This window comes from Physeter macrocephalus, chromosome 21 (assembly GCF_002837175.3).
Source record: "Physeter macrocephalus isolate SW-GA chromosome 21, ASM283717v5, whole genome shotgun sequence".
NCBI lineage: Eukaryota > Metazoa > Chordata > Mammalia > Artiodactyla > Physeteridae > Physeter > Physeter macrocephalus.
Genome location: NC_041234.1, coordinates 16,279,433 through 16,303,032, shown reverse-complemented (window position 1 = coordinate 16,303,032; position 23,600 = coordinate 16,279,433). Strand labels below are relative to the sequence as shown.

Below are 23,600 nucleotides of genomic sequence, written 5' to 3'. Positions count from 1 at the left end.
CGATGAGGTGGGAAGGATTATAGCCCTGTAAGGAGGTTATTGCGTTAGCTCTTGTGTGAGGACTAGGAGAGATGGTATCTCTGGGAAAAGAAAGCAAGTGAATCATGATGAATGAATTGGCAAGTATTTGGTATTTATCAGACATTAGAGTGAAGTGCTGGAAAATAGCATGACTCATGTTTTAAGCATGGAGGACTCAGAAAAAAAAATGGTCTTGTATTTACAGAACTAGGGAAGTTGATGTTGCAAGCAGTTTGGGGGAAGATAATAAGCTCATTTCTAGACATGTTGAACTTCAAGTGAGAAATCAGGTGGCTACTGAGAGTCTAGATTGGAATTCAAAAGTGAGGTCACAGCTAAAGAGGAATATTTGACAGATATTATGAAAGTTATAGTTAAGTTTTGGGAGATAGTACAATTTATTAGGGAAGGAGTATTGAGAGACAGGTACGGACGCCCAAGTTTTGAGCCTTTGAAACTACTATATTTGAGTATGTGGAGGAAGGATGAGCTAGAGAGGAAGCAAGTGTAGGAGTAAAGCAGATAAATCTGCCTGCAAATGGACCCATGTTATTTTGACCTCCAAGTACTCAAAAAGTTATTTTAAATATTATTTATCTTCATATGTTCACAAAATCATATAGAACAATGCAGTTGCTCTTATTAAATGTTAGGAAATGTGCACAACAATTCAGTAACATAAATACCATCGAATTAATATTGTGTAATTATGATTCTAAAGGCTATTACTCTTATAATATATTGTACAGTATATGATTTTAAAGTATAGAAGTATGTTAATAATACAGAGATTGAAACAACATTTACCTGCATATCTATAATACTAGCAGTCTGTACTGGTTCAAGAACATATTATGATATTTCAAATTTCAAATGTTCATTAGGATTTAAAAACTAGTATTGAAAATAAGTCCCTTTGAAAAGAGTCTATAAATCTTTTCTGGCATGTGTAGAAGTACCCAGAAGATAAGTGTTTATTCATGTTTCTTGTGTAAAAGTACCTAGAAGATAAGTGTTTATTCATTTTTTTTCCTGTGAAAATTATGTTCTCACGGATAGCATTTGATGGTTCACTTCTTCATTAGTAACTAAATACCTTTAGATATTTGGTTTTTCCTGGACACTTATCCCTATTGTCCTCTAGGAGATGCTGTCTAATAAATAAAGAGTAAGACTATGACTAGGAATGTGTTGAGGAAGAGTGGGTGGGGACCAAACTTGATGAATGCGTCATTCTGGCATTAAGACAGTGGGTGGTTCCTGAATTGGTTTTACAAGTGGAAAATGTTTAGCTCTGTAAGAAAATAAGATTTCTGTTTATCACCTGTGAGTTTTCAAAAGCTATCAGATATAAAATATTTTCTAGTGTTTTAATGCAAAGAAATTGAATACAGGGTATAGATAATAGAATAAACATTTATGTTATTAACTGTTTAAACTTTAAATCTTGCCTATTCTTTTGAATATATATTTGATTTTCAATGTATTTTCATTAGTCACTCCTCTTCAAGTGGTTTCTTTAGAAAAACAAGGGATTTTAAAGTTTTTTTGAGGCTATCGTCATTATGAATTTCAAAATCAAAGAAACTGTGATGTTTATAAGTTTGGAAAACATATATTCAGATTTTTCATTTGAGATATTCAGGGTTCATTCTTTTGAATTTTTTTGTGCTACCAAATAAAGGATGCCTAAGGCAAACTAATGACATTTTTTTTGTCTTAGGGGAGCATGCCTATCAATTCTGCCATGCTAAAAATGTCATTTAAAATATCTAAGCAGATTGCAGTGTAGTTGTTCTGAGGATAAGGAGACAATTCTGCATTTCCAACTGATGTTACTGTTGTTTGATGAATGAGGCAATTTCTGATAAGAGATATTTACCCAAATGGTATTTATATCAGAATATTTAAAATAAGATCAAATTCAACTTTAGGATATTAACAATTAGACCAGCCAAATATATGGAAATTGACTTTTGTTGAAAAACCAGAATGATGAATTGCATTATCTTGTATGTATGTTTGGCTCTGATGATGTTAAATGTCTTTATTTGCATCCCCAGGTACTTTCCCAGTTGTATTTCAAAACTTTCAAAAAATATAATATGGAAACATAATGCATGTCATTATTTTAGCAACAAATGTATTTTTTGTCTTATATTTCTAATAAAAAGTAATTTTGATTTAAATTAGCACTATCTTTTTTTTTAGGCCTCCATTCCTTTGAAGGAATTGGAGCAGTTTAACTCAGATATACAAAAATTGCTTGAACCACTGGAGGCTGAAATTCAGCAGGGGGTGAATCTGAAAGAGGAAGACTTCAATAAAGATATGGTAAATTGGTTGTGATAAAGTTGTGAATGAACTAGGAATGAAAATGAATAAATATTTGGAAAGAAATTAGATAACGCAAGTCTCCAACTAAATGCTCAGAGTGTACCTTGCACATTTTGTGATTCTAATGATTTATTACAAGAGCAAAGTATTCTTGTTGAACTGTCATTATGAATGCCAAATTACTATGGTATGGACATACAGGAGCACTCACAGATTCTCATAAATAGCCCAGCAATTTTGCTTTGACCTGTGCTCAAAGGACAAAATGTAATGGGTGAAAAGAGTCAAATCAGAAAATAACTAGAAACTTAATAAAAAACACAACCATCATAGATGACTGATATTTTGTGTCAATTCCATTTTTGGTAGTATAACATTTATTTTGGAGAAGGGGCAATTACACATGATATAAACATTGTTTATTAAAGCTTACCACAAGGTAGTTTTATGAAAAAGTTGAACAAGTAGTGTAGTATATATCTAAAATATGTATAAATTCATGCTGCTTATTTCATGGGAATAAAAAAATATAACCATGTGGGCTATTCCCAGACTCATAACTTTCTCCTTAAACCCTGATTAATTTCAATATGTCTTTTACATTTCTCTCTAGTTGAATATTTCTGCATCACATCCCTTTTCACTGACTTTTTTTTCTCCCTCCACCCCATTTTCACAGTTTCCTTTCCCCTCTCACAGCCATCACCTATATGGCATTCTTAACCTTTGCATATATCATGCTAGAGATTTCTCAGACATGTATCAATGCTAGCGACTTCTCAGACAGTGCTTGAAAATGATATCAAAAGGCAAATTATAAATTGTAAATAATAGGCATGTGAAGCAGTAGGAGAACAATTTCCACCAATCTTAGTTCTCATTGGTATCAATTCTGACTTCCTGGAGACGCCTAAATCAGTACTCCCCGTGTATGGGGTTTGGTGGCCTTGTCAACTCAGCTCCTGGAAAGAAAGACAAGAAGAGCCTTTCCGAGATGCTGAGTTACTGCTACCTCTCCTTCATGTCAAAGAAGAAACCAGAGGGCACCGAGGTGGAAAAGAGTGCTGCTTACCTCTTGTGCTCTTCACCAACTCTGCCCTCTAGCTCTCAGCTGGTGTGGGGAAAGAAATGAAGTGGGAGCTTTTGTTTGTTTATTGTTATCCTCAGCCCCAGGAAATGTTGCAGACTTTTTAAAGACATATTTTTAAAAAGTAAGGTCTTTCACAGACTATAAACATAAATGTCTATGTTATATTATTTCATTAGACTAGTAACTGGCAAATCTCAGATGAAAATCCCATTTCCTCTAAAAATATGAATAGTTCCTCAGTTGTGTGTAGAAGTGTACATATGCATTACAGAATTAAATATGTAACATTGAATACCATGGATGATTATTCACACACACATGTGAATTTTTAAAAATTGTCTAATATTTGTTATTCATCAGAGTACCTTGGGTACCATGGCAACGTGAACCTCCTTGATAGAAAGTTTTCATATATTGAGTTGAAAGAAAGATAGGAAAATAGAGGTGAAAAATCACATGGTCACATATGCTACTCTGTTAAACTAACACTTACTCAAATAATTTTATTTCGAAGTAAATAAAATAAAAATAATATTCTTAGAGTCTGAAAACCAAAATGAATATTGAAAATGCTTAAAGTCATTTTTCTAATCCATATTTTAATACTTAATTGTATTTATTTTAAAATAACATGCATATATGACATATTTTTTAGAAATTAATTAACTGCACTATTTGGCAACAATTGAGCACATCATTTTTTACTAATGCCCTAATATTTGTTCTAAATTTGGGCATTTAGGTTATTTAAAGCAGAGGTCATTAGATAGAAATCAGTGTCCATTTAAAATAACGTATTTTCACTTAGGAGTGTGTGTTAAAATGTTAAGCTTTGTTGTCATCTCACACTCACGCAGCAACATCTGTATTCCTCTGTGAATTAGCATTATAAATGACAAGTTTAGTTTGCTTCTTTCAACTTTTTTAATTTCTAGAAATGAACTAAAAATCAAAGCCAAAAGAATGCTTTCATAGCAGTTCACTTGTCTTATTCCCCCATCTTCCTACATATGACTAATCACATGTGTCCTTTTGAACTAGGCAGGAGGAAACTTACTTCTTTTAAAAGTTAAAGTACAACATAGAAAAGAAAAACTATGAGTGCAGTATCTTAGCATACTGAAAGTTTTAAATTGGATTTTTGTGTGTTTAAATAACATGTTTTATTATCTGTTAACGATGTACAGCTTTCTTAAAACCAAAATGAAGACTGTACTTGTTGTTTTTAATCAGAGTGAAGACAATGAGGGTACTGTAAAAGAATTGTTGCAAAGAGGAGACAACTTACAACAAAGAATCACAGATGAGAGAAAGCGAGAGGAAATAAAGATAAAACAGCAGCTGTTACAGACAAAACATAATGCTCTCAAGGTATTAGAGCTAAAATTATAATATACCTTGCCTGTGTTTTTATTTTTTCATGTGTAGGGTAAAACTCTTGTGCATAAATAAAATCTGCTTAAGAATCTTAGTCACCAGAAATACATTTTTTTCTGTTCAATGTCTGTGTTTTATTTAACATTTTTGAGTGCTGTCTTTGATTTTGAAAGATGTGTTGCTTAGAAGTTGGGGTTTTTTTTTTACTTAGACAAATTTTTCTGAGTAGTAATAGAAAGATATTAACATGCATCATTCATAGTGTTCATATATTTAATTTTGTAGTATAATTTATTTTTTATAAGTTATTTTTACATTTGTCTTGAAAAACCTACTTAACTGCCAGAATAAACAACCTGTATATTTTTTAGACTTTCTGCTCGTGATATTTTATTGATTTGATTTAGAGTAGGTCCACTTTTTTGGTAACCTAGTATTTGTTTAATACTTAATTTTTTTCAGTTAACTTCATTTTGCCTTTAAGAGAGTCACTCTTTGCAACTAACTAAGCATTTATAAGTCTAATTTCATTTATATAGGAGTCCTCTAAAATAACCTTAATGTCCTTGAAGAAGAACCGGTACTCTCATGTTAGCCAGTGATAGCGTATAGCTTCAAGTACCCATGTGACTCATCTGGATTTGTGCAGGAAGGACAAAATAGAATATTATCTAGTATCTAGAAATAGTATCTAGAAAGTTCTTGAGAAGAGAATGGACATGTGAAGAATTTTGTGAAATAACCTTTTATTTTTTTAATGTACTTTTCAATATTCACTATTTGCATGCATGGCTGATTTTTCTAATACTGTTAATTGCTGAGCTTTTCATTGTAAATCACTCTTTTAGAGCTATGTAGCCATGTAGGTGGATCCACCTTGTAGGTGGATAGAGTCTGCTTTCTATATGCAAATAAGAGTATAAAACCTTTTCCCATATAGTCAGACAAGCAAATAAACACTGCTGAGAATGTAATTACACAATTCTGTGTCTGCAAGGAATCCACAAGGAAAGTCTAATTGGCCAGCAGGTGTTTGAAGGTAACTGCTGATAAATATAGTAACTAGAAAAGGCTTCTTCCCCAAGGGAGTGCAAGAGCAAGCCATAATGTGCTCAGAAAATCAGAAAGCTGTGTAATTCACACGCTTCCAACTGTGACCAAGCTTTTAGAAGCATCTACACTGGTCATATGGTATGTGTCCTACTGAACAGCAGTGTTTAATGGTTATCTGGCATACCTGTAAAGAAATCTCTATAATGTCTCTTAATACCTTTACACATTACACATCACCTTGTGCTTAGGAAATAAAAGGAGTTTCAGATTTTATGACCACAAGGCCTTTCTCTTGGCAAAGATGTGAGTTGTGTCACCAGTAAGGCATGGCTCAACTCTCATTCACGTGGCTGTATCTTGGTACCTTTGAAAAAAGCAGCATTCCATCTGGCTCATCCCAGGCATTTAATACCTCCACAGGAGCTTTAGAAATTCAACTAAAAATGTAAACTGTAGTAAATTTTACATCCTCAGTTTTAAACAAAATGCAGAATGAAATTGAGATCATTTTTGCAAATATATGTTAAGAGCGATTAATGAAAATCTACTCCACTTGCCAAACCAATCTACCAAATTCAATTGTTAATCTGCCAAGTGGCTTCAATTCTAGTCCTTATGAAATATTTCAAAGAAGGTAAAAACTTTCCAATGCAATGAATATTTCAGCTGTCCTTTGATATTCGTTATTTTCTTTGGCTCCAGCTATATCTGTACATGAAACCCTAATTGCTACTGCTCTGAAGAAATGAAAGCTGTATCCTGAGCTCTTATGTTCCCTTGTGTTATCGTAAAATAGCATTACAACAAATTCTATTAATCAGGGAAGACATTGGGTGGTCTTGTAAGGAGTAAGATGATAAACTTCCCCTCCTTTGTTGATTTAGTAAGCAGTCACCCTTATTTATCTCATCAGGTTGATTGGAAACCATGCACTTTCCCTTTTCTTTTCTAAATAATTTTATCATTTTGCATTTGGATCTGATATGATGAGAAAAAGTTTGCCGTAACATTTAAATTGTCATTTTCATGTACACTCACAGGTATACATTTTTCACACTTGAACATATATAGCTTGAAGCAATTTATATGCTAACTAAGAGCACTTTATATTTCTAATCACAAAATATTAATGGCCTATGAAACTATTTTATAGAGAGTTTTAAGATCATGAATGTAAGTTGCTTGGTTATATAAACTTAAAATTTTGAACCTAGGGCTGAAGATACCAATTTTAGAATTTTTACCTATTTTAAAATTCAAATACAAACTCAATAAGTTTGTACAAGTATGTAGTTAACTCAGTTGAATTCACATATTAAACTATTTCACATACTCAACACGATAATTTAGTTGACTCATTAAGAGTTAATTAAATGTGAAAAAAATTCTAAATAAGTTTGAACATACTAAGAGAAAATACTTGAAGTGGGTTGTTCAGGTTTCTTAGCTTCATGTACATGGGTCCTGTCACATGAATACATAATTTAATCATCTATTTGTATGTTTAGCATTTAAATGTGAATTTAACTGAACCTGAACAAGAAGATGAGGGACCCAAATTATTTTTAAATGACTACAGCCAGAAGTGTAATATACTTATATATTGATATTTTAATAATATCTGCACCATGAACAGGATTTGAGGTCTCAAAGAAGAAAAAAGGCTCTAGAAATTTCTCACCAATGGTATCAGTACAAGAGGCAGGCTGATGATCTCCTGAAATGCTTGGATGACCTTGAAAAAAAATTAGCCAGCCTACCTGAACCCAGAGATGAAAGGAAAATAAAGGTAATGTTGTTTTAGAATGTCAATCCCAGATTTTGTTGCTACAGTTTAATTTATTTAAATTAACCTGTATGGATCATTTTTTAAGTGTTGATGTTGTTTCCTCTATTAGTGTTCTCCCCGACTTGATGCATTTCTTTGTATTTCTTTTTTTGTTTTAGTAAATGTATTGTATAAGTGTTTTTCAATTGACATAATGTTGAATGAATAAAATGTTTTATTCTTAGACAATGTCAAATGAATTAAGAAATGTCATATGTTTTCTGGTAAAATTGTAATTGACTCTGTGTATCTTTGTTCCAGATGAACAAATGACTTATCGGTATATGGACGACTTCTATCTCATGTTAGCACATTCATTTCATCAGAGCATCTTCACACATCAGTGTCAAATCTCTATAGATTTATTTGTTGCATATTGTCTGAAGATGTTTTTTCTGTTATTATTTTACACTCTTTATTTTGCTTCATTCTCTGTTGAGTTCCTCAAAACTCTAAAAAGGAAATAAATTACTTACTCACTTACCCTCTAAATTATATTCTATATGGATGGTCCCTAAGAAATAATGAGTAATCACTCCAATTTGGGTCAGCCCCAAAACACTAGAGGAATTGAGAAGAAAGAAAACTGTCAGATCAGTTTCAGTATTTTCTCAATTAGAACATCTAAAACTGAGCATTCAAAAGATAACTGAAATAATATTTGGATTCTTGGGTGAAGATGACAGTGATGGCTTCCATGCTTGTAAATTATGATAAGTGACAGTAAAATGACAACAGCCTATGAAATTTCTGGGACAGGTATGTGCTGCTTATAGGTTGGTTAATGTGGTTAGCTAACTGCCCTGGGCCCTGTATTGGTTTTGCTCAATAGGAAATTGATCGTGAGTTGCAGAAGAAGAAAGAGGAGCTGAATGCAGTGCGTAGGCAAGCTGAGGGCTTGTCTGAGGATGGGGCAGCAATGGCAGTGGAGCCAACTCAGATCCAGCTCAGCAAGCGCTGGCGGGAAATTGAGAGCAAATTTGCTCAGTTTCGAAGACTCAACTTTGCACAAATTGTGAGTTGTTACTGGCAAACCTACATATGTGTTTGCAACTACTATTCTAATAACAGAGGCCTACTAACCAACAGAAAAAAATCTGGGTGCAATTTCAAAGTGCTAATATGCAATCTGAAAGTGAGTAGTTCCCCCTCACTTTGGGCTTCTGTAACACTAGTGGTTAATTTTTCAGATTAAACATAATCCCTTAACAGATCATAGGAAGCAGCCCCCTTATCAAAAATGAAAAATACATCTTAATTTCTTTTGCCACATCATTTTTTCATAACACTGGAAATGTGAATTTGTCAATTTATCATACATTTACTTTATTTCAGCATCTAATCCAAAAATATGTATTGCTTTCCTGAGACCATCCCATGCTAATTTTACTTTCTTAATGTATACATGGTAAATAATAAATCTTTTGTGAAACAACTTCTTATAACAATTTGCACAAGGCCTTCTTATCTCATTGACTTATAGAATAATAGCTTAGTCCTCATACCTCGCTCAGCCGCTCAATGGGTTAAAAGGCTTATTAGAAGGATTGTATGCCTAGTAAGATTGTTAATAATTGATAGCAGGTTGAAAAATATCAAGTATTGTTACTACTGAACTATTATAAGCCAAAAGGAAAAGAAACAACTGCTCTTCTTTCTTTCAAACAACTGGATGGAAATTTTGTGATTCTCTCTTTAAAAATACAATTCATAATCGTAAGCTTGGTCTTTTTAGCTCTTTATCTGTAGTAGGGAATAAACCATAGGGATTTTCTAACAGGTACATTTTTGTTCCTATTCTGAGATATTGTAAAGTGAAGCAGAATGGTGACCACTCTGTCATTATGCAAGGACAGTGCTCCTCACAAAACCAGGGTCTGAAAGTCTGGAAAATGAGGCTTTGTAATTATGTTAGGTCGACTTACATGAAACCAACAGATATTCAACCCTTTTTGACCTATGTTAATGACAATTGCATTCGTTTCGACCCATAGGTGAGACTTTCTTGGGAATTTCTTGTGTGATGTTGTTAATTCCATTTAATACGGGGTTAATGTTTGAATATGTCTTAAACAATTAATATAACTTTATTTTATAAGCATATAATTTTGTTAATGTTGCTTATTAACCAAGGGAAAAAATACTGCATATTGTTACTTCTTTTAACATGTTAGAAAAATCCATGAATACACTGTTTTCTAAGAAATCCAGTACCTTAAGATTTAATAGTAGCTGAATATTCTGAGAAATTGGAAGTAGTAATGTAAGGTATGTTGAAACTATATTACATTTAAAGTCCAATTCTAGCTCATTGCATGTTTCAGCCTATCATCCTTCATAGTAGATATTATGAGCATAATATGTCATAAATCACTCAAACTTACACGAACAGAAAGCCTGTGTCTGTGGATGCAAAATGAATTGAAAGATGAAGGCAACCATAAAGAAAATTTAAGTAAAATATTTTTGCCTCGATTTAATACATCATTTAAGTCCTCCACTTTGAATTATCTTACTACTCACTATTTTCTCCATTCCAATTTCCCCCATATCTTGATACACCCAGGATTAATTTTTTTTACAACTTGGTCAAGGTAAGTTATTAACACTTTATAGTTAAATAGACACAGGATCAAAAATCTCCATAAACGACTCACTTAAAATGCCATAGCGTCCTTGCACATAATAGGCTCTAACAAATATTTGTAAAATGTAATAATGATTGGTGAAATAAAGTAAGGATAAGTGAACCAGTGTAGAATTTTTAAAATAAGTTATAGTAAGATACTATAATATATTTTCTTCATAAAGCATTTCTTCTTGATTTTATATCTGAAGGATCCAAAATTCAGAAGGCGCCTTGCTTGGGGAAAATATTTTTATGTTAACTTTTAAATTTCCATGATAACAGAAGCAATAACAATATGCATGAAGAATAATCCATTTAATATTACAATTATATTTAGCTTTGGATTTTTATTAGACCTGAAAGATGATATAGATAGATAGACAGACTGATGGATAGACAGATAAATCTAAGATGTATCTTTATATTCCACTGATTACTAATACATATTAAAAAACTGATTTCACATGTCCACTGGTTAGAATCATCTTTCCCAATTAATCTAAGGTGAGGATATTTGAGATAGCCACAAGCAAAGAGCTTAACTAAAAGTTATGTTTGGGGTAATCCTATAATGGCTCTGATGTAGCACAGGTAGTCATAGCTTCACAATTCCTTTCCTCCTCTTCCATTGCCCCTCTCTGTTTCTTTCATCTTTCTTCTCAAATGTCCCTTTTTGTTCTCTCTGCATATAAACTCTAGACTTCCTTTGGACTCAGGGATTTTTCAGTTGATCTTTCATATCTTAGCAGTAGTAATTCAAGATGGTAGGCAGTACTATGAAGTGCTTAACATTTGAGAACTGAGTTTAAAATGAGAAATCAATTGTCTTTACTTTAGAGATAAAGACTCAGAAATGGGCTAAGCAGTGTAAAATTAGTGTACTTCAGGGACTATGTCCAGGTCAGAGTTATATATGGCAATAGTAAAGCTCAGAAAAGCCATAGAACTTTGTCTCAGGGAGCCATGAAGCAGCCCCAGGCCAGGTAGGAGTGCAGAGCAAACCAGAGAAGAGAATATCTGCAAATCATTGTCCTCAGGACAATTCTGGAGACCAGAAAGAAGGGAAAACAGACTGGGAGAAAGCAGGTAAGATTTTCTCCAGGTATTGAGCATGTTGAAGCCCGCACCCTAGTTAGGAATACAAGACATTTCTAATGTAGTTCCTGTTGGCTTAGAGACCTGGCTGTTCAGTGAAGACCAAACAACGACGGTAAACTGAACATAAGGAACGTTTTCTGTAGGATGTTTTACAACAAGTGTGGTCTAGTAAAATAGACGACTCCCTGGGATGAACAGCCCTGATTGTGAATCCCATTGATTCCATCTGCTGGTTGTATGATCACCAGTCAGTCTCTCCCAGCCTGGTTTCCTCCATCTCTACCATGAGGATGAGGATGTTTGTGTTAATGAAATATATGTAAAATACCCGCTACATTATAGAGGTTAAGTGAATCCATTTTTTTCTTCCTCTTCCTGTATATAAGTTAACATTGGAAAGGAGACACATTATTTTAAAAATTTATATCTTTATAAGTCATTAAGAGAATTAGGCTCAGTGGGTACCACAGATTTAAAATGTTATTGGGGCTTCCCTGGTGGCGCAGTGGTTGAGAATCCGCCTGCCAATGCAGGGGACATGGGTTCAAGCCCTGGTCCAGGAAGATCCCACATGCCGCGGAGCAACTAAGCCCGAGCGCCACAACTACTGAGCCTGCACTCTAGAGCCCGTGAGCCACAACTGCTGAAGCCCATGCGCCTGGAGCCCATGCTCCACAACAGGAGAAGCCACAGCAGTGAGAAGCCCCGTGCACCGTAACGAAGAGTAGCCCCTGCTCACCGCAACTAGAGAAAGCCCCCTCGTAGCAACGAAGACCCAAAGCACCCCAAAATAAATAAATAAAAAAAATAAATTTATAAAAAAATAAAATGTTATTAACAACAGATAGATCTATTTTGTTTAATGTAAATTACAAATTAGATTCCGTAGTCTTTGGCCAGGTAGTTTTGCTTAGAGTCACAAAATATTTGCAGGAAATTTCATACAAAGCTGGTGATTCTACCAATGAAGGCATAATTCTCCATAAACTTGGCAAGAGAGCATTATCTAAATTATTTTCTATAGCAAGGCAAAGAAAAGGAGGAAAAAACATAAAGGCTTTGAAAATTTCTTAATAGAAAACTCTGCATAATTTTATTAAGCTTAATTTTAGCATTAGACAGTTAACCTCAGAAATCCCAAGAAAATACAACCACAAAATTGCACAGTGAGGATAGGTAACAACCCGGAGCTTATGTGAAACTCCTGAGCAAAATAAGCTCACAGACTAAAATTACAATGGATATAAAAAGATTCCTTTTGTGAGTGATGTTAACACACCAAAAAATAAAAGGAGTATGCACACCTGAGGAAATTAGAGATAAGAAGATAGTCAGTAAAGGGCATGAAATTGTGTTTTTTAATGTTCAAAAAGATTTGGAAAATAAGGATGGAATGGAATTCTTACAATAGGAACAGGCCATTTTGAAGAGTGAATAGGAAACGTTGATAAAATAGAGTCTGGAAAGTAACATATAATTATTGAAATAACTCAAACAACTTTTTAATGGTGGATTCATTATACAATAAAAAAGAATATATTAATTGAAAGATGATGAGGAAAATTTTGCTTTGCTGAAAATACTGAAAGATGGAGAGGATAGAACAAAAAGCTCAAGCATATGCCTAAAAAGAGTGGAGAGCCTGAGGAGGAGACATTACTTTATATAAATGACTGGCATTTAACAAAATCGAATAAATCTCAATTTACATGAGTCCTCAAATTTAATAAAGCTCAATTTACATGAGTCCTCAAACTGAATAAAACTCAACCCTTGTGTAATAAATAAAAAGTTCACACCTAGCAAAGTCTGCATGAAACCCAGAACATCAACGATCAGGAAGATCGTCATAAAAGCTACCAAGGACTAAAGGCAGAAACTGCTGCAGGCTGGCTGACTTTTCCTCAACAATAGATGTTAGAAGAAAATGGAATAATATCTTCAATGTGCAAGGCGAATGTTCAAAAGAATTCTGTCAACTGTGATTCAAGAATGAAGACAAGATATTTTCAGATATACAAATATTTTCAGATAAAGGAACATTAAGAGAATACATTATCTAAGATTCTTGCAGAAGGAAGTACTAAACGATGTGCTAGTGTAAAAAGGAAAATGGAGCCGGAGAGAAGGAGCAAGCTATATAAAGGTATATAAAATGATTTTGTATATATAAAAAAGGGAAAAAATTATCTTGTAATTAGCTACTAAAATTGTGGCAATTTCTGCAAAGAAAAACATTGAGTGCTATGAGAATATAAACGTGATTTGATCTTACAGCAAGGAGAATACAATAAATAAAAGGCTTGTTCTAGACAGTAGCAGCAAATATAAGGCTTGTGCCTAATGTGTTCAGTGTGAATTATTGCCAACTATCATGTTTCTAGGCGGCAAAAGAAAATGTAGTAAACTTTTGGAATAGGCATACATGCATGACCTGTCCCAGGAAGGGAAGCAAAAAAAAAAAAAAATACAAAATACAAAAATACATCTTAGTGGAAGAAGGAAAAGCAATCTCCCTTTTCTAAATACGACAACTCCATTTACCCTGGATATCCCATGGCTTCAAATACCAAGTAAATAATACTGATGTTCAACATTTTACATCCAACAGCTTCTTATTCACCTTCTTATTTTAGATGCCTAACAGGTATCTCAAACATAAGATTGCCAAGTCGAGAATAATTAATTTTCTCTCCTACATAAATTGTCTCCTACCAAGCTCTCCAGGTGTTAGTAAATTGCCCTTTCACCTAGGTCCAAAGCCTAGGCATCATCCATGATTCCTCTTTGCTCTTATATCATGCATGGAATTCACTTCAAATTCTGTTGGCTCTACCTGCGAAATACATCTTTAATTGGATCACTCCTCCGTACCCTTATTGGAGAAACCTTAGCATATTATCTCTCATCTTGATTACTTCAGCAGCATCTAATCCTTGCTTTCAATATTTTCCCACCTACACTATAGTCTCCTTAGTGAAGCCAGAGAATTCCTAAAGCTTATGTGAGATTCTCTCAAGCCCCTGCTGCTCACTACCCTTTTAATGAAATTTTACAAGCTTCTACGTAGTTTGGTTCCTGCCTCTCATTCCTATATTACTCCAACTTTATCTCCCTTTTTGCCATTCTCCTGTCATAGAGGCATAAAAGTTTCTCCTCTATACTTAAACACACAGCATAATTTCCACCTCAGGACCTTTGTACATACTGTTTCTTCATGGAATATTTTCCACTTAGACTTTTACATGGGTACTATAACTTACTTAGCCATCTTTTCTTTTAGAAACAATGAACGTTTAGTATAACTTTGATGTAGAATCTAGGCAGGTAATACTTAATAGGTATTTTTACTATTTTAAAAATATTTTATACTCCTTATAATTATACATGCCAACTGGGAGTTTAAGACAACTCTTCAGAATGGCAGATTTTAGTACAGTTACTTCTGGAAGTGTGTATACTGAGAAAAGACAAAGTTCTTGAAACTTAACACTGAGGTAGTAAAGAGGGAATATGAGGATGATTATAACAACGTATTGCAAAGGATAGCTTTTACTACATCAGCGTAAATTGTAGTAAGGTATTTTAACATTAAAAGTACACATTGCCAAAATATAGAACTTCTTGAAAAGTTGATAGAAAATTGTTAGATTTATTTAAATGCCACAAGAAATGCATTATACAAGTTAGTCCTTTAGTGAATAATTTGTAAAATGAAAACACTTAAAGTGTAAACATTCCTCTACTAACTTTTAAAAATTGTTTGAATTTGAATAGAACTTTGCATTTACAAAATGTTTTCACATGTACCTAGTTTGTTCCCACCAATAACCCTCTCGAGTAAGTATTATTTTCATTGTCATTTTCCAGAAAGGAAAATTAATCTAAATAAAGTTAAGGAGATTGTCCAAGGGCACATGTAGGAAATGGAAGACACCTAACTTGAACTTAGTGCTTCCCAAGATACAGTGAGAGCTATTCAAAAGAAAGAAAATATATCTAGTGTCCAAGTAAGTTTGAGAAACACTGGATTAAGCAAAGTTTGCTTAGTCTAGAATTTTACAGGGCTTTTGATATGCAAATGTGATTATGAATTTCTATGAGGGGAATAGATTCTGCAGAATTTCACATCTGGATAGTTGCAGTACAAAGGGGGAAATTTCATTTCAGTTTTATGATAGTATTCCTGTTTGAGTGATTGTGAAGAGCTAATGTTCTTCAGGAAAAAAAATTGGGAAAACATCACTTTATCATTATGTTTTTGTTATTTTGGATTTTCTTAAAATGAAGCAGAGATGTACAAAAAAGAAATCACAAAGCTGCTTGCCATCACCTTATGTAAAATAATGTCTGAACCTAGATTTGATTCTACACTACTCATTTTTTTGTACATTTGCTTCTGTCACATAATGATAACCGTTTAATGTTGAAACCAAAATAAAGGGAAAACATACTTTTTGAATAATTGTTACATAGAATTTTTCTTTGCCTTGAAGTAACAACAAAGACCATCAGCTGCCAATGCAAGATCCTTAGAGAATTTGGTAACATAAATAATTTTCTTATTTAGAGACAGAGTGCTCTTTAGTAAACAGAGTTGTGAATATAAAAGACTAATAATGGTTGCTAGGGAAATGGACCAGGAGGTAGCTGCTTATAAAATTTTCCTCCTCTGAGCTTCAATTTTGTAATTAACATATCACAAGAGTTAAGAAAAAATAGATAAATCAAGACTCTATGTTTCTCTAGACTGTTGTGACCATAATAGTTACTGCCATTTCTATAGTAATTTTTTTTTCTGGTTTCTAGTTTATGTAAGAGAATCAGTTTAATGGTTGTTTAGTAAATAGAGTATGTTAAGCTAGAATCATCTTCCAGGAAGATAACAGTCTGATTGATTTCCTCACCCCTCATTTCAAATGTATGGAAATTCTGGATAAAAACATAATTTTAAAACAATTTAGCTGAGCTCAAAATATGTCATGGAACCTCCCTTCTTCCTAGTTGCCATAAATGAGCACATCATCTCATGTGATACTGAGCCTGGATTGAGGGCCTCATGGTTAGGAGAAAGGTTTAAAGGCTTTTAGTAGAAAATATGTAGCGTTATACAACATCTGCTAGAGATGTAAATGGAAACCCTGTCTAAATGTTGAATCTTCAAGGGCTTCCCTTGACGAGTAGAGGGGGAATAGAAATATCCAGCTCCCAAGGCCAATTCATCTGGCAAGGATTCTGACTGGAGAAACAAATTTGTGAAAGTTATTTCTGAGTTGTGGGGGATCTGAATTTTGACACCGACCACAAGCCTCTAGACTCCTGAACTGAGAAATTAACATAAAATTGTTCCCAGGTTGGTGAAATCCTTAGAGTCTTCTCACAGAATCATACAATAAATCACTCTTTTAGGAGTGTCCCACAGACACACGAAGACTGAAGATTGGTTCACAACAAACTATTAGAACTCACATGAAGAAATAATATATTTTGACTTAGAGTTATCTAACATAACAATCAAGAGAATTAGTGCTTCATGAACTTAAAATAATAGAAAACTACTGCACGCTGTAAAGTAAATATGTCAAAAATAAAATAGAGATCAAGGCATAAAATAAACATTAATTTATAAAAATACTGACACAGTTATTTATGATGATAACACATTGAATAACACTTGTAGAAACCAAAAGCTAGTCATAGAAATTTAAAAAAAAAACTGAGTGTGTGTTAAACACCTAATTAAACAAACGTGAGAAAAGTAGAAAGTCATTATGATAAAATTATCAGAATACACCACATAAAGATTAAAAAAATATGAAAGATTGAGAGAACAGAATAGTAAGTTGTATGTCTAATATAATTGCAAAAGAAAATGACAGATTATGCGGGAGACAATATTTGAGGAAAAATGACTAAAAATTTCCCAGATCATAAGAAAGGCATGAACCCACAAATAGAATAAACACATTGGTGTCCCAACCAAGATTAATTAAAATACATCTATGAAAATATAAAGAATATATAAATACCTTATAAAAGACACAGGACACGTACATATGTGAGCAGGAGAGGCTTATTTAACTGAAGGTTCTGATAATCAGTAAAAAATCTTTAAATTTCTATTGTATTGCTATTGCAAAATCAAGACTAGGCCACTGTTTATAAAGTGGATTCCACTCATGTTAGAAAAACTGATATTTTGTAATACCTCTTATGCTTGGAATAAGAAACCCTAGGATTATATCCTGCATCTCTCATTACCTGTGCAAATTGGGCAAAATATTTGAGCCTCTGGATAAAGTTAATAACTCCTTTCTTATAGAATTAAGAGAGATAATCAACCACCAAAAATGTTGAAGTTCTAAAATATTTTTTATTAAGGTCACTGGTTTGAAGGACAACATGCAGAAGTTTCGGTGTCCAGAGTTCACACTGCTAAGTGTCCTGAGAAACCGAAAGCCAGAAACTTAAGGTATTCTGCGTTGGTAGTGTCCCATGTACCTAACAGAAGCAGATACAAATACATTCTAGTTTGACACTGCTTAAATCCAGACTTTAAATAATTCCCACAGATAAAGTTCTAAGAACATGCCTGTAGAATTAAAATGGCAGTTCCAATGAGGAAAAAAGCAGTAGAATGCAACTCCTAAAGGCAGAAGATAATGAATTAATCAGGTACAAAATGTAAAGTAACCATGTTTAACTTTTTTAGAGTAGTAAAAGTTTGCATCAAAAGTATGAATTAAAGACCAGAGATAATAAGATAATGACAAAGGAATTTTGAAAAGAATCAAATAGAACTTCAAGAAATTGAAAAATATAATAATTGAAATTAATAATTCATTGGACAAGTTAAGCATCAAATTAGATATAACAGAAATGAGAATTGGAAAATTGGAAGATAGACAAAATAAATTACCTAACATGCATAGAGACCAAAATATTAAAAAAAATATTTTAAAAAATTCAAAAGAAAGGATAAGAAAGGTAGAGAGTGAGAATGTCAAATATAGAAGGAAAGCATGGAGTAAAAGTATAAAAGGCACTATTTGAAGTGATAATTGCTTAGGGTTTTCCAAAATTAGTGAAAGTTCCAGTAGTCAGGTTGAAAATAAGTAAATATCAAGCTGTATTCCTTTTTCATAAAGAAAGAAATACGCCCATATACCATCATAATGAAACTGATCAATTCCAAAGCCAAAGAGAGACAGCTTACCTAGAAAGTAATGACATGTATAATGACAAATGATTTTAGAACAATGATAAAAGCCAGAAAGTGATAGAATAATGTCTTCAAAAATGATGAAAGAAAAACCAGCTATGATCCTAGAATTGTATACTCATAGGAACTCTCGTTCTTTCAAGAGTAATATAGAAGTAAAGATCTTTTCGGGCAAAGAAAAACAGAGAGATAACCAGTGAGAAAGTCTCACTGAAGGATCCTCAGGGTTTTTTTTCGTTGGTTGGTTGGTTGGGTTTGTTTTTTGTTTTGGGGGTTTTTGTTTTGTTTTGTTTTGTTTTTGGAATTAGCCACTGTTAATGTATATTCAGTTATCAGTCTATACATCTTCATGTTGTGTTAAGATAATTTTATATCCTGGATTTTCACTAAATATTATATCATATGTCTTTTTCTATGTTAGTAAAATGAAGTTCTGGAAACATTTTTAGAGCCTACATAACATTCCACAGCATGTATGCACCTCAGTGTTGGTTTGTAAACAGAAAGAGAATAACCCTAGATGGATGATTTAAGATGCAAGGGAGAATGATGAGCAACAAAAATGCTAAACCAAGATAAAAGCCTGAAGAAATATTTTCTGTATATAAATTTGTGTAAATTATGTACTAAAGTACAAAATAGGACTAAAATACTGGACGTCAGTGACGTACAGTATAGAAGGAAATTGGTTGGACTTCCTCACCTCATTTACCTCCTTTCTGGATGTTCCTTCTCAGACTCCATTGGTGGTGCCTCCTTCTCTCCTGTAATGTAGACATGCCTCAGCACTCAGTCCTTGGACATTTTCCACTTTCTATCTATACTCCCTGCCTTGCTTTTTTCATCCAGTCTCATGACTTTAATACCAGGTTATAAGTTCATGACCACAACATTTTTATAAACAGACCATTCTTCTCCCCTGAACAATAGTGGCAACACTGCCCTTTCAAAATTTAGGGTACCCTTGCTTTCCCATACCTATTCTCAACACAATAAACAGAGACATCATTTGAAAATATAAATCAGCTGTGCTTTATGTGATGAAAATTCTCTGATGGATTCTGATCTATTTTAGAGTAAAATCCAAAATCCTTACATGAGTTTTAAAGGATATATGACTTTGGCCCCTATTAGCTCTCTGGAGTTATCTCTTAGTACTTTACCTCTTATCCCCTCTGCTCTAACTACACTGACCTCTTCACTCTTCCTTGAACATATCAGGCAGACCCCCTTTGCACTGTATGTCCTAAGCCTAAAACTCTGTACCCCCAGATGTCTATATGACCCCTTCACTCTGCCTTCAAGTCTTTATTCGAAAGTGTTCTTCTTGGTGACACACTTCGTCGACCCCTTCCCCATTTATTATTCTCCATAAAATGCATTACCAGGAATGTTATAAATGTTTTCACTCTTTATCTTATTATCTATCTCCCTCCCTATGATGAAAGCTCCAAAAATGCAGGGATTTTCATCTTTTTTTCTTTTCTTTTCTTTCTTTCTTACTTTTTTTGCTGCTGTGTCCTCAGAACCAAAAGAAGTGACTAGCAAGTAGTAGGTACATAGTATATATTTGTTGAATGAATGAATGAATCAATCAATCAATCAATGATGAATAAAATCATTATAAGGTCCTCTTAATGCTCAGGAGACCGTGCAAAATTCATTGTGCATGCTGATAATTTTAGAGTAACTATTAACCTGATAAAGAGTATAAAATTTTTGAAGTACAGAGAGAAAAAATAAACATATAAACTATCAAAATAAAATAATCCAAACAGGAGACTGAGGCTTAAGAACGCTAGTGGAATTGGCCAAGGAGAGTAAGCCACTACATTAACACAGGACTTTTGATTTTTCTGCATCTCTCCAGGCCAAAGCCATTACTGTGTATGAAATAAGATGTCAATTGCAAGTTAATATTCTTGTAAGTTTAAACAAATTCGCCATTTTATAAATAAGAGTTATACAATGTAGTACCTCAGAAATATTACCTTAAGTGATAGACTCTAAATAGCACAATAAATTAAAAATATTAATATAAATGTGTTAAACTAGACTCATGGCTTATATTAACAGGAACAGTTATTGTATAGTTAGGTTATGTCTATGTTAGGTACATAATTTTATATGTTATTTATCTTCTGAATTAAAGTTACAGCAAAGAGCTATAGTCACAGTTCAATTTGATGTCAAATATATAAACTTTAAAATAACATTACCTTTCTTATAGTAATATACTGTATCAAATTTTTCTATTAATTGGAAATTTAGCACAATCTTCTGGAGATATTATTGATGGTAAATATATTAATAATGATAGATTTTCCATAAATGTTAGATACAAACACAAAATTGAGTCTGATGCATTATTGGAAGGTGCAGTTTTATTATGTAATTTTATTAGTAAAATTAGAATAAATATACCTCATTTTTGGTATCAGACAAAGTAACTTATTTCACTAAAATTAATATTCTCTTTCTTGGAATGACACTATTTGAAACATGATTTTATTTGATAGAACTATTTTGGAACAATCTGTTAGTTACAATTGTGAATAAAAACATTAAGCAAAGCTTATCTTTTCTTAGTCTAATGGAAATTATTATGAATATCAGTTATTTTGTTGTGTGATAACAGATTTTCTGAGGCCAGCTGAGGCATGCAAGTCTAGATTTTTACAAAAAAGTATCTCTAATCCTTATAACAACCTAAACAGACTAAAATTTGTCAAGCAACTTCCCTGAATTCCCATAAAATTAAGAACAAGGATTCCAACATCAAGGTGTAGTTATAATTATTAAATTAACAAAGAGATTTGTTGATGTTGTCTTTTTTAGGCGAGGTATTATTGTATTATATTGGTTTCTTTTTATAATTTGTTTTTAATGAGAACCCCCTAATAATGACAAGGGTTCAGGAAAATTAGAATTCCATACACTTACTGGGAGTCAATAAAGAAACTCAAGTTTTATTTTGGATATGTTGAATTGGTATTTCTTTTATTCAATAAACATTTATGTAGTGCCTCTCATGTGCCAGACAACACAAAACGTGAAAGAACATTGGTAAATCCATAGCAATCATACAAAAGACGTGATATTTGATAAATATAACTCATACAATGAAAAGAAAAAAAAAGTACAAGAATTTATACACAGCAATTTAACCTCCATTTGCAACATAACAATAAAAAGTGTAATTTTCTCCAATCTAAATTTGCTTTCAAAATATGGAACACCAGCTGGAAGGAAGCTCAGATGGCTTCTGCAGTGGGGTTGGCAATATCCTTCTGAGCATGCCCACAACAACTGGTTGAAATAATTGAATCACTCGCACCATCTGTGAATCATTCTGATTCTTCAGTGATTACTTAAGACTCTCATTGTATGGAACATATTCTTAGAACACATGAATAACATTAATTCAAGTGTATAGCTTTCCTAACTTTGATTTTCATGAAATTAAAAAAAGGGTTACAATGTTTTCAAGTTTGCTAAGTTCTCAGATATTTCTTCTGCCCTTTTTTATGAGCCCAATGGCTTTTGAAACCTTAAAGTGTGTTTGAAATTTAGTTTTATTCTTACTGGTACAAATGCATTTATTCACAGAGACTTCATTTACAACATAATTTTGCTTAAAAATTCTGTAATTTCTACCCTTTTATTTCTTTAATCTCTGAGTGTGATACTCAATAAGTAATAGCTATCTACTAGAGAACTAAGTGAAAGTCCAAGCTTATTGCATTCTCAAATTTAACACCATATGCTATAATCATGAGCAATTTTTTTAACATTTTATTTTATATTGGAGTATAGTTGATTAACAATGTTGTGTTAGTTTCAGGTGTACAGCAAAGTGATTCAGTTATGCATATACATGTATCTATTCTTTTTCAAATTCTTTTCCCACTTAGGTTGTTACATAATATTGAGCAGAGTTCCCTGTGCTATACAGTAGGTTCTTGTTGGTTATCCATTTAAAATATAGCATTTTAAATATAGCAGTACATGTCATGGTGACTAATCCATGGATAAAAGGTGCATGGCTAAAATGAAAAACAAGAGTCCATATCTGTGCAAATTTAAGATGTTTAGATTAATTCATAACTACGGGCATTATTAGCTGAATAGCTGGATAGCAATACATGGGCACTTTTGCCAAGATAAATCAACTGAGAAGTTTTCCAGGAGATCCATGCAAATAGTTTTCCATAATAGTTACTACATTTTTATCTAATAGAATATCTGGGTGGCAAAAATATAAATAAATGAATTATTTAAGAAATACAGTAATCTGTAATGTTCACAACTCCCTTTATGATCTATACAAAATTCAATTTCTGTACTGTGATTAGTATCTACACTATCACAGATATACATGAAACATATGAATATCATTCACACTGTATTTTAGTTGCTAGCCACATATATAGATACACTTCACTGTTTTCTGTGGGGAAAATTATTTTAAGAGATCTCTACCCTTTCATATATTGGCTTCCCTAGAGGATAACAGCCTAGTTAATGTATTGCCACAAAGACCTCATCTTCTTCAAACTTGTCAAAATGCTTTCCACTGCAGAGTCTTTCCAATCGCACTTCCCTTTTCTTGTGACTTTCTTTTTTAAATTTTTGAATTTTTATTTATTGTTTTATACAGCAGGTTCTTATTAGTCATCAATTTTATACACATCAGTGTATACATATCAATCCCAATTGCCCAATTCATCCCACCACCACCCCCACCACCCCCGCCGCTTTCCCCCCTTGGTGTCCATATGTTTGTTCTCTACATCTGTGTCTCAATTTCTGCCCTGCAACCCGGTTCATCTGAACCATTTTTCTAGGTTCCACATATATGCGTTAAGATACGATATTTGTTTTTCTCTTTCTGACTTACTTCACTCTGTGTGACAGTCTCTAGATCCATCCACGTCTCTACAAA

At 33.1% G+C, this 23,600-nt stretch overlaps 1 protein-coding gene across 15 annotated transcripts in view; it reads left to right on the top strand.

Annotated features, from left to right (window-relative positions):
• The window catches only part of DMD (dystrophin), a 2,398,628-nt gene that overhangs the window by 1,081,151 nt on the left and 1,293,877 nt on the right, over window positions 1–23,600 (top strand). For 14 of the 15 annotated variants that reach the window (XM_055081921.1, XM_055081920.1, XM_028482834.2 and 11 more), the window contains 4 exons: window positions 2,233–2,355; window positions 4,682–4,819; window positions 7,515–7,667; window positions 8,539–8,721. In XM_055081921.1, coding sequence (XP_054937896.1) covers window positions 2,233–2,355; window positions 4,682–4,819; window positions 7,515–7,667; window positions 8,539–8,721 — 597 coding nt within the window. Of the gene's footprint in view, window positions 1–2,232; window positions 2,356–4,681; window positions 4,820–7,514; window positions 7,668–8,538; window positions 8,722–17,604; window positions 17,906–23,600 lie in introns of those variants that run through there. The other variant, XM_028482841.2, reaches the window with a different exon arrangement.